Source organism: Lepidothrix coronata, unplaced genomic scaffold (assembly GCF_001604755.1).
Source record: "Lepidothrix coronata isolate B3197 unplaced genomic scaffold, Lepidothrix_coronata-1.0 Scaffold101, whole genome shotgun sequence".
In the NCBI taxonomy this organism is placed as follows: Eukaryota; Metazoa; Chordata; class Aves; order Passeriformes; family Pipridae; genus Lepidothrix; species Lepidothrix coronata.
Genome location: NW_016690281.1, coordinates 1,967,918 through 1,983,009, shown reverse-complemented (window position 1 = coordinate 1,983,009; position 15,092 = coordinate 1,967,918). Strand labels below are relative to the sequence as shown.

Sequence of the window (15,092 nt, the reverse complement as noted above, 5' to 3'; positions counted from 1 at the left end):
CCAGATGAAGGTGACAGAGCCATAAACCCCTGGCTCCTCACTCATCTCACCTCTCCAGCTCTCCCGTGCTCAGAGAGGATTGAAATAAATATTTGCTTCTTCCCTGAAGAGCAAATAAGAGATTATCCAGAAATCTCTGGTACTTCAACTCTGCCGATTTTTACTTGAGTTTTGTGAGTGTTCTTCTGTGTTTTACCTGATCCACAGACGAGGGGGTTCATTTTCTTTGGCTCTGGGATTTATTCTTCCATCTGCTCCTCATTATATTATTTCATCTCCAGGTGTGTGACTTATTGCAATGAGGGGCTTTTATTTTTATCTGGTGAAGTAACACCAAGTCCCTGTGGATCTGACAGTCTGAAAGATCATAGAATCATGGAATACCCTGAGCTGGAATGGACTCACAAGGATCATCCAGTCCAACTCCTGGCCCTGCACAGGACACCCCAATAATGTGCCACTCAAGGTGCCACCACAATAATGTGACACTCCCACCATGTGCCTGAGAGCATGAGATGTCTAAAAGGGGGGTCTGATCCTGGAATGAAATGTCTGGAAGGACATTTTGGGTCTGCCAAGTCCTCAAACCACTCAGAGTCTGCTGGTGGTTTTGTCTAACCCCAAATTCACAGAATCGCAGAGTGGTTTGGGTTGGAAGGGACCCTAAAGCTCATCTCATCCCACCCCCAGGGACACCTCCCACTAGCCCAGGTTGCTCCAAGCCCCATCCAACCTGGCCTTGGACACTTCCAGGGATTCAGGGGCAGCCCCAGCTTCTCTGGGCAACCTGTGCCAGGGCCTCTCCACCCTCACAGGGAAGAATTCCTTCCTAATATCCTGCCTAAACCTCTCCTCTTTAAGTTTAAAAGAGCTCAGCTGCTCCAGAGGATCAGGCTGGGGGTGGACAATGCCACAGATTTACTCAGCAACTGGAATTCTCCATCCCTGTGCTCTGCAGAGCGAGTCCCCAGCGCTGCACCCACGGGGCACCTCCCTCCACGGGAGCATTAATTATTAATTATTAATTACTGCCACTTCCCAAACGAGCTGGGAGCTAAAATGGGTTTTTCTAATCCCATCAATGGAGAACTCATGGCAAACCCACTGCAGGCAGATGGAGCTGGCAGGGAGGACATCAAGGCCTGCACTAATTACTCCACGTGTCTCAAGGACTGATAAGAAGTTGATTTATGCCTGCAACAGCCTGATAATTCCTGAAATAATAGATAGTGGGTGACTTAATTAATCAGAGTCAACCTGACTGTGCTGGGATTTGGAGTGAGATTTGGATCCTGCAGTTGTCCCTCATTGTATCAGGTGAGTTCTTGTGCTCTCATGTGTGTGGCAGGAATAGAATCCCAGAGTCCTCAAGGGCTGGCAAAGCCCTCCAAGATCCAGCCTCTGAGCAAACCCCACCCTGCCAACTAAACCACAGCCAGGAGGGGGGTTGAACTTGTTTTAATTTCTGAAAATACAGTTTATATTCACGTCCAGACTGACATTCAGAACCAATAAATACACACGACAGCTCCCCAGGACTTCACAATGATCAGCACTGACAGAACAACAGAGTGGTCACATCACGTTTTCTATGCACTTTGGGTTAGAATGTGAGAACATCATGAATACACTGAATTCTTTAGGATTTAGACCTGTTTAGGATTTAGGTCTTCCTAATCATGGGGTTTTTTTCCTCATTCTTGGTGTGTTTGAAGGATTCCTGGGCACCATGAATCCCTTAGGTGGGTTCATGACAGCAAACCAATGCAGGAGGAGCACCCAGCAGGTTCCAACCATGGCTCATGCACAGCTCTGAGGTCAGTGCTGGGGCCTTTTGGGTATGAAACTCTTAAGAAACAGCATTTTTCTCGTAAGAGATCCCCTTGAAGGATCTCAGAGACACTGTCTGAGCTGTTTTCTGCTTTGAGCTGCTCCCAACAGTGCAGAGCAGCCACAAGCCCAGCTTAACAAGGTGGTTAAAACTGATTTTGTGTGGTTTTGCATCACTAGGGCAGTACAAAGCCTGGAAATCTCCAGAGGACCCAAAGTGGTCCCACATGACCCAGGTCACCACGAGAGCTTGGCCACAGCCCAGCACGGCCCCTACCACTCCGAGCTGGGGAAGGGAGGGGAGTGAAGCCACCTCTATGTACATTTACTGGAGCCTGTGGGTCTCCACCTTTCACCTTTGCCACGAATTCATCTCTCCTCGAGGCCCCCCAAGTTCTCCAGCTCCACCAGCCCTTTGCAGCCCCAACCCACGCCCTCAGACCTTGCTGGTCTGCATGTGGCCGTTGAACTCCACGTTCCTCTGGGTCAGCATGGACTCCTGCAGGCGGCTGCTGTTCTCCTGCCTGTGTTCCACGGGCTCCCCGTCCTCCACGCCGTTGCCCTTCCGCAGGCAAAGGACTTTCTGAAAGCTCTGCTTGAAGTTGTCAGAGAGGAACCCGTAAAGGATGGGGTTGGCACAGCTGTTTGCATAGGACAGCACCACCACAAAGAAGTACAAGCCCTCCAGCACGGGGTCTGCTGGCAGGATGAATATCAAGTTGACGATGTTCATGGTGTAAAAGGGGAGCCAGCAGAGCACGAAGACCACCACGATGATCACCACCATCCTGGTCACCTTCCTCTCCGATCTCCTGCGCCTCGTAGACCCCACCCGGACCCCTGACGACTTGACCTTGATGACAATCAGCAAATAGCAGAGGCAGATCACCAGCAGAGGCCCAAAGAAGCCCAGGACCGAGGTGTAGACGATGAAAGCCGCCGACCAGATGTTGACGGGCTCCGGCCAGTTCATGTTGCAGGTCTGAAAGTCCTCCTGCACGTCCGAGAAGATGATGACTGGAAGCACCACCAAGAAGGAGAATGTCCACACGGTCACGCTGATGAGCTTGGCCACCCTGGGCCGCCTCCACTTGGTGGATTTGATGGGATGAACCACGGCCAGGTACCGGTCCATGCTCATCACCGTCAGGCAGAAGATGCTCGTGAACTGGTTGATGCCGTCCACGGTCATGACCAGCCTGCAGAGGAAGGAGCCAAAGGGCCAGTAGGAGATGGCGTTCTGGGTGGCCAGGAAGGGCAGGCCCAGCATGAAGAGCACGTCGGCCACGGCCAGGTTGAGGATGTAGATGTTGGTGACGGTTTTCATCTTGGCGTGACGCAGCACCACGTAGATGACCAGCGTGTTCCCGCTGAGCCCCACGGCGCACACCAGGAGGTAGCAGATGGGGATGAGCACTTTGTGGACGTACTTGAAGGGGGGCTGCTCCGGGAGGGTCCCGTTCTCCGTCGTGTTCGTCAGCAGGGAGGAATTCCCGCCGCCGGAACCGCCCTCGGCACCGAACGCGTTGGAAAAGTACAAAGGATCCATAACTTTTTAGTTTTTAAGGCTAAAGGAGGTTAAACTTCATGGGCATCTTGTTCCTAGAAAGAAAATTTGAAGGGGAAGAAAAAAGAGAGAAGGAGTGAATTCACAGAACGTTCAGTTTGACACATCATTTAATTTTCTCTCCAGGTTCAGGATTTGTGTTGGAATTATGCAGTGAGCGTGTGAGATCAATGCCTGGACAAAGGTATTGCACAGTGGGAGAGCTCAGGGCTCATCCCAGGAGCTGCTGGCATCTGTTTCATTTTCACAGGATCCAGGCAGAGGTGGATGGAACCATAAAGATGGGAGGCTGCACAACAGTTACACGGGAACAGCAGGAATCCTGCTGGGAAACACGGGGGAGAGGGGAGAGGGTGAGGCCATCGAGCTTCCCAGCCTGAGGCAGAAGGAGTTGGGATGCCCTGGCATGTGGTTGTTTGGGTCCAAAACCTGCTGTAACAAGGCCAGTCCTTCCTCTGCTGATAAGAAATAGGAGGTTTTGCAAAAAACTTTCCCCATTTGAGTGTCTCACTCTCTGTGAGCCAATGGCCTCTTCTGGGATATCCAGGAGCTGGGCTGAGAATACCAACACTTCCCAGCCTGGAAAAAGGAGAGAGTCTTTTAGCAAGGTCATGGGGTGATAGGACAAGGAATAAGGGCTTTAAACTGAAAGGGAATAGGTTTAGTTTAGACATGGGGAAAGAATTCTTTCCTGTGAGGGTGGTGAGGCCCTGGCACAGGTTGCCCAGAGAAGCTGTGGCTGCCCCATCCCTGCAAGTGTCCAAGGCCAGGTTGGATGGGGTTTGGAGCAACCTTGGATGGTGGAAGGTGTCCCTGCCCATGGCAGGAGGTGGGACTGGTTGAGCTTTAAGGTTCCTCCCCACCCAAACCATTCCATGATTCTGTGAAGTCCACAAGGCCACCTTTACCCTTAATTTTCTGTCTAAAATCTGATAGAGGAATTGTTGGAGTAGAATTTGGAAGGGCTCTGAGGAGCACACATGGAGCAGGCTGAGAGCAGAGCCCTGCATTGCTGCTGAGAGTTTAAAGTCCCATTTGGGGCAGTTCTGCTGTCACTGAGGTGACCTGGGGGGGGCTCAGGGATGACTCCACCCCACCTCACTCCTGCCCAGCCCAGAGCCAAAGGCACTTCCCAGCTCTTGGGGTCAGAAGCTCTGCTCTTATGTTTCCAGGTCTCCCTGTTTGCATGAAAACATCAGTCTGATGGATTCAAGTGCCACTTATTGCCTGGCAGAGCCACTGGAGAACCCCCAGGGAGCACCAGCAATGTGGAATTGGGGAACTAAACCCTCCATGACAACGACAAAACCCCTGGGAAAAAGCCCATGAGCTCCAAGGTGGGAAGGGCCATGGCTGAGCTCCCTTCTCTGTGGATCAGGATGAGGCACAGACAGGCTGGGATGGAGAGGAACAACCCCCTCCTGTTCCATCTCTCAAGACTGTTCTTCTCTCAGTGTTTCCAATCCCTCTCCTCTCACCTGAACTGTACTTTGTGGCCGAGAAACACCTTTATTCTGCCAGAAATCCAAGCTGCAGTGGGCACTGCAGGGCACAGCTGAGCAGAGGGGGTGGCAGGAGAGGTTTTAATAGACATTCTGCAAGAGGCTGAGAATTTCCAATGCCCTGTTTCTCTGCTGGGCTTGATTCACAGGAATATTTTTTCGTATTTTTGTCCAAGTAGGTGTTTATAAAGCATTTCTCCAGAGAAACTTGAAAGCATTTGCTCTAAAAAAGTTGCAGATTTAAACCACGAGGTCTCTCCCGAGTCTCACAACGAACCTCGGTGGAGGTGCTCAAGCAGGTTGTGCTCAGCAACCTTTGTTGCCATCACCTGATGGTCACATTTCCATAATAATCCGGGGGCAGGAAGCTGGATTCCCAAACACCCAGCCCACTCTGCATCCATGCCTTTCGAGCCCAAGCAAACTGTGCATCACTGCAGCACGAAAACCTCCTTGTCTCCAGGAGGAATCCAAAACCACCTCCACGGCTGTTGCTGGGCTTTTTCTCTTGGGGTGAGAAAAACTGCAGTGGGGGAAGAGGAGAAGTCCCTCCAGCTCCCAGTTGTAATCACAGATCTGCTGCTCTGATTTGGAAACGTGCAGATGGGGAGTAGGTGTCTCACATGTCACTCCACGGCTGGGAGGAGATGGAGCAGGGAAATCAGGGATCCAGGGGGGCTGGGATGGCAGGAAAAGCTCCACATCATCTTATTCCAACCCAAATCCAAGCCAGAGGTGAAAAGGACCATTTTAAAGCTGTAAATGGTTGGGAGGGTTTTTTTTAACAACACCTGAACATCCCCATGTGAGGATGTGATGTGCTTAAAGTCATCCAGATCTGAAAACTGAGCCCACACCTCAAGTGTCCATTCCTTGTTTTATCCACTCAGCCATGGAAACCTCCCTCCCTTGTAGCCACTGGTATTTTGGGGTTTTTTTTAATGATATGGCAACAACAAAAGAAAACCTGGACAGCTGCAGATGATGTTTTTCTGGCTGTTTTGGGTGAGCACAGAGGATTTGTCCCTCTGTCCATCTCACAACTTGCCCCATTCTGCCTGTGCTCACATTGTCACTCCAGCAGTCAACGGCCATGAACCTCCCCAAAGGATGACTAAACATAATTAAGACATGCTGACTGATACCTGATAGCCTTGTTTGGGTGTTCTTAATTAGTGGATTAATAAAACACATCCCCTCCAGGGCACTTGTTCTCAGCCAGATTTTTTTCCCCTTGGTGTTTGATCTCCAAGCCACCCCACTGGCACAGTCCATAAATTATGGGCTTTCTGCTTAAAACACACAAACCAGAAAGGAGATAAGAACACAGACCCAGAGTAACCAATGATATCATTCCAAATTCTCCTTTGTCAGGGCAAAAAAAAAAATCAGCATCCACTGCAGCTGAACACATCTGACTGTCCATGTCCCTGCCATAATGAGGGGAGAAAGAAAAGAGGGATTATAGCACAGCCCATCCTGCTCAGAAATTAGTGAAAACTTCTCTAGCAGGTATCCTGAATACATGTAATTTTGCTGGGCAACAGAGTGAGGATCCAACATCACAGAGCCCATCAGTGACTGAAAACCATCACAGCCTAAGGAAGAACAAACCTTAAAAATGCCCAGCCAGATGAAGGCTGAAATCCTGCCTGGCTGTGGTTGCAATAGCAAAGCAAAAATAACCCTCTGGAGTGCATTGCATGAGAGTGGAGCTGGGATCAAGCAGGAATTACAGAAAGAAACCTAATTTTATGAGTCAAGATTTGATCTCGCTGCCTATTTACTGCTGGAATCATAACTCTCTTATGCAGCACCGACCGTAATTGCTGTGAATGGAATTACAACAACAGGATGGCAAATTGCTGCTCCCAGGTGCAGGAGGACCAGGAATAACAGCCAAAATGGGAACCCAGAGGGACAGGCTTTGAAAACAGGGATTCTAAGGTGTAATGGGAAGAAAAGCAGCTGGATATTTCTCCAAGAATTATGTGCTGGCAACAGAACTTCGTAGGGTTTTCCCATCCCAGAAAGAAACCTCATTTTAGGAGTCAAGATCTTCCCACCCCATGGATTTGTCAGTGGAGTAATCTGCTGTAATAATCTGCTGTAATAAAGCAAAGAAAACTCTCTTGGTCCTTCAGTAAATTTGCCCTTTTGAGTGTTCATCACCTGTTGCTTCCCATAATACAGCCCAGGGGCCACATTCCTGGCGTTTTCATGGATCCAGCAGGCAGAGCTGAGGGTTTTGCTGCTGGAAGGGGAGGGAGATGGTGTGAAAGTTGGTGTGACCTGGAAGAGCAGCTCTGAAATAACACCCCCAGGGAAGGCTCTGTGTGAGCAGGAGGGAGATGCAGCATCGTGGTGAGACCTCCTTCACCTCCTGGCAGTTGTCACCGTGTGCTGGGACTAAACCAGGAGCTGCCTAAAAGCACACAAATCTCATTGTTCCATATGTAACATTCTTGGTTTCCCCTCTCCCAACCCTGTTCCACCACCTGGGGTTGAAAAGCAGAATGAATCAGTTCAGATGGGAACTTCCTCCCCATTCAAATCTGCCATTTGATGTTTCTCAGGGCGTGTTTCTCGCTCAAAAAAAACCTGGAGGGATTGATTTTTCCCTACAGAACACACAACAAACCAACTGTCTCGCCCTAAATTGCTTCTCTCTTTGGATTAACTGCGTTGGTGCTAAACACTGATCAGCTGAAGTCCAAGTTGAATGACTTCTTACCACTTCTAGCAGTAGAAAAATCTTTAAAAACCACATTTTCAAGCTGACAACACCTGGTTATGTCCCTGGTCACCCCAGCCCAGCGTTTCCTAGAGCACCCTGAGGAGACACGACCTGGTAACTTGCTCCTATTTTTAGTTTGCAAACAAACAGCCCATAAAACAATTCTGCTTTTGCCAAATATTTGCTGAGTCCTTTCTTTCCCCGAGCACACTTCAGGCTCTGTTTTGCTCAGGGGTTACTCACTCGGGCTGAGCTGGTCCTGCCACACAGACAGTCCTGGAAATCACCTGCTGCTGGTTTTGCTCCCAGATTTCAGCAGCTTCAGGCAGAGGAAGGTGTGGAGCCGACATCTCTGTGCCCTCCCCGGGCTGGGATGACCTTCCAAAATCCAGCTCCAGCCCTGGTCCATCACCATCAGCAGGGGTTTGTATCAAAATGCTTCTCTTCCAGCCCTCTCCTCTGTAATCCAGCTCATCCAAATCCAAACATCAGCTGGTCTCAGGGACATGAGAGGCTCAAAGACAGGGCAGTTGGGGAGCTCTGACTACGGGCTGTGTCTGCTTCCAGGCTGGGGAAGAGCTGGAACAGCCACGGATCCCTTTGGCTCGAGGAGAGCCCCGGGTTGGAAGGAGCTCAGGAACAGCTTCTCTTGCTGTAAGAAGTGAAGCAGCTCCAGAAGAGGAGCCTTGGGGAGGAACTTCCAAGGTGTGGGGTCTCTGGCTTGGATAAACCCCACACCAGCAGTGCAGATCCACCCCAGCCACCAAGTCCTGGTGCCAGCGTGCCCAGGAGTTGGGATTTCCCACCCCAGCACTCCCAGACTGCTCCCAGCACACCGGGAACAGGCTGCCTGGTGGAACCCGCACGTCTCCTCCCTCAAAAACTCCAAAAGCTCTCTAGTCCACCCCAACACAACCTGCAAGTCCAAAACACCTGAGCCGGGTTGTTCTTTCCCTGCTCTTCAGCGCAGACCTCTGGGCACCGGGAACAAGCTGTGCCCGGATCTGGGAATTCTGGGAGCCGCCTGGAGCCAGCACAGGGACACACGGAGCTGCTCCCAGCCCAGAGCAGCGCTGACCCCCAGGGCTCCGCTTCGACCTTGACATCCGCGTCCTGCTGCCCACCCTGGAGCAATTCCAGCCCCCCGTGTTGGATCGGAGAGGAGCATCCTGCGCTCAGCTCCGGCCCCCCTGGGATGGCTGAGCCCCATCTCTGCGGGCTGGGCACATCCAGGGCTTTCGCACCTTTTTGGGGAGGGCAGCGCCGGGCTGTGCCCGCACATCCCTCCCGCGGGTGCCTTTCTCACCCCTTTGGAGCTTCCAAGCCGCGCTGAGGTTGCTCCCGCTTCAAACACCGCGTCCTCCACCCGGCAGCGGGACCCTCCCCGGGGTCCCTCCAGCCAGGACGGGTCACCCCCGTCTCCAGCGGGTCCCTCCCTGCCATCCCTCCAGCCAGGACGGGTCACCCCCATCTCCCCCCCACACCATCCCTCCAGCCAGGAAGGGGTCACTCCGCATGGAAAGCCCCCTCGGAAGGGCAAACTCGGGGTGGCCACGAGCGGGACCGATGGCTCCGGTGCCTCATTCACCGCAGCGAGCCCCCAAAAGCGCTTTGCGACCCCTCGCCTGCCCCATCCCCATCCTCCCTCCTCTCCCCCCATCGCCGCCTCCCTCCTCCCCCAGCCCCGCTCGCTGCTCCCGTCTCCCCCGGGGGTCGTTACCTGCAGCTCCAGGGGCTCCTCTCCCCTCTGGAGTCAGGATGCTCCCGCTCCCCCCCCGAGCCGCGGCTGGAGCCCCGCTCCGGGAGCGCTCCCCGCGCGTCCCTGCGGCGGCGGGCGGGGACGGGGCCGCTCCCCCCACCCCGGGGAGGAGGGACGGGGCTCCCGGCCGGGGGAGCAGCGGCCCTGGGGCCACCCCCCCGTCGGGAACTCGGGAGGGAGGGTGGGAGCCGAGGGAGCGGGAGGCAGGAGCGCTGCGCCGGGATGCTCTGCCCGATGATCCCCCCCGGCGCGTCTGTGCCCCCTCCCCGTGTCTGTGCCCCCTCCCCACGTCTGTGCCCTCTCCCCGTGTCTGTGCCCCCCTCCCTGTGCCCCCCTTCCCAAGTTTCTGCCCCCCTCCCCATGTCCGTACCCCTTCCCTATGTCTGTGCCCCTCTTCCCACGTCTGTGCCCCCTCTCTATGTCTGTGCCCCCCTTGTGATGTCTCTGCCCCCCTCCCTATGTCTCTGCCCCTCTTCCCGTGCCCGTGCCCCCCTCCCCAATCCCAGGGATGCCCTTACCTGGCTCTGCCGCTCCCGCCGCTCTGCCCCGACCCCGCAGCCCGGGGGTCGCAGCCCCCCCGGCCCGGTGCGGGCTCCGCTCTGCTCCCGGGAGGGGCCGGAGCCCCCACTGCCCTCCGAGAGGAGAGACCCGCATTTCCTCCCCTGTTTGAGCTCCTTCCAGCCCCGACAAGTCCTTTTAAAGGCTCCCGCGGGCTGGTCCTCAGCGAGCCCCCTCCCCGAGCGCGGGGACTCGCTGCTGCTCCCCCCAAACACGGCACACGAGCCCGCGGGCTCCTCCGGGGGCAGCGACGAGGATCTGACATCTTCGGCACAGTTATTTGATGCTCCTGTCCCTGAGCAGAAGGGGAGACCGAGTGCCAGGGTCGCCCTCGCATCCTGCCTCTCCGCGGAGAGCTGCAGTCCCATGTGGGGAGGTTTTACTCCAGCTGGCTGCGAGTCAGACCCGAAAATTACTGTCTAGTGGAAAGATAAGGGCTAAACATCCAGGCTGCGTTGGATTTATTCCCTCCTAACCTGCCTGGGGTTCTGCTGGGCAGGAAGAGGGTGAAATATTTGGAATTTTGAGTATTTTGAAAGGCAACAAGTGGAATAAAAGTCGTGCAGAGCTTTGCCCTCTCCACCCTGCACCCTCCCTCTGCTGTTACATCTGTAAACACCAGTACCAGTGGCACTTACGCTGCTTTGCTCTCTCACTCGTGAGGGGGGTCAGGGCCGGGTGGTTACAGAGCTCAGAGCTCCCCAGCCCTGCCAGACACTCATCAGCATTCCCAGGGCATCGTGCTTCCTCATAATGGATATGAACTTCATGCACTGCCGAGGCTTTTCAATTAGAGACCTGTGATTGAGTCAGACGTGTGAAGGCAGGGGAAAAAAAAAAAGCGAAGGAGAGAGCTGCTTTTGGCATGTCAGCCTGTAATTCAATCTGCTGATGTATTTATGGTCATGTATTGCTAAATTGAACTCAGACTCTGGTCCTCTCTCGCCATGACAATGGGGAGAGTCATCTGATAAAAATAGAGTGGGGCTGATAAACAGAAAAGGAAGAGGAGATTTTGATCACCTCCTCTGGAAACGTGCCAAGCAAAATGGGAGTGCAACAGCCCCACTGGGAACATCAGCTTGAATCAGAACGGGGTTAATTTAAGAATTACCCTCCAATATTTTATTAGCATTTTATTAGCATTTATGAGACGTGAAACGCTGCTGAGAGAACACGGTGGTCCCTGAGGTTCCCGGAAGAAAACAGCACTTTTCTTCTAAATAAACACCTTGGCAAAAGTCATTTTCCCGGGGTCTGTGCTGGGATAGAGGCAGGATTCTCCAAAGCCCTCAAGGCTTGTTGAATTCTTTACCCACTCGAGTCAACAGCTGAAGGAAGGGAGCAAAGAGACAATGTGAGAGCACTCCTTGTCCCGGTGCTTTTAGTGACTGATGCCCTGGGCAGAGGGCAGAGAGCAGCTCCACCAACCACAGGATAAACAGGGCAGGAAAAAGAACTCCTGGCACCCCCAGGGGTGGGCCCAGATGGGCAGGAGGGGCACCCAGACCTTCAGGGGTGCACGGGAAGGGTGGTGGCTCAGGTTTGTGCTGGGGAGGGTCAGTGTGTGGAGGATGTCACACCACAGTGATGTGACAGTTGTCTTTTATTTTTAACTCTCCTGGGTCTGTCCTTTTTGCTGTGTGTAATATTTTATAGCTGGATAATGTGTGTGTTTCTAACACCTTTTTGTGTTGACGTTCTGGAGAGGGGAGAGGTCTAATATTGGCCTAAAAGCCTCAAACTGCAGTATTTTGGTTTGTTTGACCCTTGGTGGGTGTTGTTGCGGTCCAGCAGGCCAGCGGAATCCTGGGATGCACGGGAAGAGCATTCCCAGCAGGTCAGGGAGGGGATCCTGCCCTGGGGAGGCACAGCTGCAGGGCCGGGCCCAGCTCTGGGCTCCTCAGCACGGCAGGACAGGGAGCTCCTGGAGCTCCAGGGATGAGGAAGGGATGGAGCATCTCTGGGAGCAGGACAGGCTGAGGGAGCTGGGAATGTTCATCCTCCAGAGGAGACCCTGAGAGGGGCCCTCAGCCACATCCAGCAGGGTCTGCAGGGAGGGGGCAGAGGATGGAGCAGGATCTGCTCCAGGGGCCCAGCAATGGCACAGGAGGAACCTGGGAAGTTTCACCTGGACATGAGGAAGAACTTCCCCCCTCTGCAGTGACCCAGCATGGAACAGAGACCAGAGACAGTGTGGAGTCTCCTCAGTGGAGATATTCCAGAGCCCTCTGGACACAGTCCATGTGCTCTGGGATGATCCTGCTGGAGCAGGGACCCACTGATGTCCCTTCCAACCTGACCCATCCTGTGAAAACCCCCTTGGAACAGCCCTAACTCGGGCACAAGTGTCTTTATCTTGCCAGTCCTTGTCACACACAGGAATTCCGTGTCCCAACATGACCCCTGGATGGTGGTTTTCCCGCGGGAATGTTGAATGATGATGGAAGTGCTGACACACATCATGGGAGTAACCCAGTTTAAACCAGTGCATGTAGGACACGGGGGAAGTGCCAGCTCCCAGGGAGCTGTGGGGACAGGATCCTTGGGAAGCTCCTCCTGCCTCGTGGAAACTGCCTCGTCCAAATGCAGCTGAAGAAGAAAGGAGGAGCTGTGATCCATATTTTTAGAAGGAAGAACTCCTGGGGAACTTGTGTCAGCAGCCTCTCCTGGTGAACTTGGCAGCAAGGAACAGGGACTGAGTGCTGCTGAGCCAGGAATCAGGAGTGGGAGAGAGAGCTGGGGCCAAGCCTGGCTTGGACTAGAGGGAGGTGTTGAAATCCAAGGTCCTTGAGCTGGATTTCCTCTGATTAGAGGGGCTGGAGCAGCACAATCAAGATACCTTTTAACCTCAGAAGAACAGAGAAACTGAGAAGGAGCAGAGGATGTTTCTGAGGCCATTGCTCTAAAAACTGGTTGTGTGCAAAGGATTAGACCCAGAATTTTTCACAAGCACAAGAGGAATAAGATCAAACCCAAGGAAATCAGTCTTGGAAACCAGGCAAATCTGCATAACTTTGCCAGGCTGGAAACTGAGTCCTTGGTGCTTCCAAATCTTCCCAAGCGGTGAAGGAGAAGCTTTATTTTTAAAAATGGGAGTCCGAGGCATTGGCAAAGAGGGAATTGTGTTCCTGGTTAAACAGATGGCTCTGGGAGATGTGTCCATTCCTCATTCCCAAAGTGCAGGATGGCCTTGTGAAGATGTCCAGCCCAGCCCAACAAGCCAAGCTGTGGCTCCCAAGACTCGGCTCCAACCTTTGCCTGAAGGTTGTTCCGTGGGTTTTCTCTCAGGATTTTAAACAGGATTTTTTTTTTCTCTTTACCAGTTTGAGAAAAAACCAAAACAGGTAGAGGGGAAGAGCTCTGGGGTTGTTGCTTTAAAATCAAACCCTCGAGTTTGAGAGCTCCTCACTCGGAGTTCTCAAATCCAGCTGAGATTTGGGTTCCACTGTAGCCCTGAGTTATTCCTGTTACCATAGAAATAAATGGATGTGTTTGCTGCCTCAGCCCAGGCTGCCTGCAGATATCCATCAGCTCTGCTCCTCCCCAGCCCCGGCCATGGCACTGAGCTTCCCACTTCTGCTTCTCCCGCCGACCCCGCGTGCAGCGGGAACTTTTATTTCTCCTTTTATTTTATTTCTTTAGCGATTGACTGGTGTTCTGCTCACAGCAAACACTGAGCTTCAGCTCAGCTCCTGACTGGGGGAGACAGTGACTCCATTCAATGACATTCCCAGCTTGGCTGGAGCCGAATGTTTTCACTTTGCCTGCGGAACACACCGAGGAAACGCAGGCAGCGGGAATCACGGGGAGGTGGAGATGTTTTCCCTTCTCTTTGTTATCCTCCTTCTGGAGGAAGGAAAATCAATGCCTTTCAAATCAGTGCATTAAAGAGCTCTCAAACGGGCTGTAATTACAGGCCCATCTGTTGTCAAATTGTTGAATTGCCGGCGGCAGAAACGAGGGAAGATCTTCCCACTTGGTCACTGCTGAGCAGCCCCGGGTCACTCCCATGGGAGGCACAAGCAGCCTGCTCTGATTTTCTGGAAGCCTTCTCGGAGAAGAAGGAGCTGGATTCACTCATCCCTGCCTGGATGAACCTTGGCTTGGCTCTTTGCAGCTTGGCTGGGAGAGGAAATCACTTTTCTTTCCATGGTTTTCAAATCAGCTGCTCCCAATGGCCACAGAGCAAAGCAGGATGAGCAGAGGGATGGAGCTCCTGTGCTGGGAGGGAAGGCTGGGAGAGCTGGGATTGGTCAGCCAATCCCAGAGGAGAGGAGAAGGGTCTGGGGTGACCTGATTGTGGCTTTCCAGGACCTGAGGGAGCTACAGGAAAGATGGAGAGAGACTGTTTCCAAGGGCCTGGAGAGACAGGACAAAGGGGAATGACTTTAAGCTGACAGAGGGGAGATTTGGGTGAGAAACTGGGAAGAAATTCTTCCCTGTGAGGGTGGGGAGGCCCTGGCACAGGTTGCCCAGAGAAGCTGTGGCTGCCCCTGAATCCCTGGAAGTGTCCAAGGCCAGGTTGGACAGGGTTTGGAGCAACCTGGGCCAGTGGAAGGTGTCCCTGCCCATGGAAGGGGTGGGAATGAGATGATTTTAAGATCCTTTTCAACCCAAACCATTCCAAGATTCTGTGATTCCATGATCTGGTGTGGGAGAGCTCCTGCACCCTCTGCACCCATCAGCCCTTTATCCACACATCTCATGGAACCTGGATGCAGGGATGAAGCTGCACTTCAGACACGTGTGATTGAAAATATCCAACCTGGTGCCAGCCCCAAATCCCCCCAGCTCAGCCCAGGAAGGAGCCCTTGGCTCAGGGCTCAGCTTCATCCCCCTGACTGTATTTGCACAGAACCCACAAAGAGCTGAGAAGGGAAATATTTCTCCTTGTTCTTTTGTTTCCAGGACAAAAGAGAGTTTAGATTTTTTTGCACTTCCATTTCCTTTCCAGTTTTGAAGGCCAGGCTGGAGCAACCTGGGCTAGGGGAAGGTGTCCCTGCCCATGGCAACCCTTCCCAGCCCTTTCTCATCTGCAGGATGACACAACTCAGGCTGTTTTCTGCCTTCCTTCCCATGGCTCTGCCTCCTGATGGAAATAACCCCCAGCCTTTGGTCCTGCTCAGAAATTAAGTC

General features: G+C 53.2%; 1 protein-coding gene across 3 annotated transcripts; it reads right to left on the bottom strand.

The window, feature by feature from the left end:
• Positions 1 to 1,442: 1,442 nt before the first annotated feature.
• Positions 1,443 to 10,020, bottom strand: SSTR5 (somatostatin receptor 5). 3 transcript variants are annotated; one of them, XM_017823072.1, is made up of 2 exons: positions 9,914 to 10,020; positions 1,443 to 3,432 (listed from the first exon to the last, which is right to left on the bottom strand). In XM_017823072.1, exon 2 carries the CDS (start codon positions 3,377 to 3,379, stop codon positions 2,267 to 2,269), a length of 1,113 nt encoding a protein of 370 aa, XP_017678561.1. In that variant the 5' UTR covers positions 3,380 to 3,432; positions 9,914 to 10,020; the 3' UTR covers positions 1,443 to 2,266. The 3 variants fall into 3 exon arrangements, with proteins under 3 accessions (XP_017678561.1, XP_017678560.1, XP_017678562.1); XM_017823071.1 differs by lacking the exon at positions 9,914 to 10,020 and adding an exon at positions 9,357 to 9,396; XM_017823073.1 differs by lacking the exon at positions 9,914 to 10,020 and adding an exon at positions 6,045 to 6,143.
• Between the last annotated feature and the right edge of the window lie 5,072 nt (positions 10,021 to 15,092).

What these genes read in the sequence shown, in the direction of transcription:
- SSTR5 (XM_017823072.1), bottom strand. Translation starts at nt 3,379, where the DNA reads ATGGATCCTTTGTACTTTTCCAACGCGTTCGGTGCCGAGGGCGGTTCC.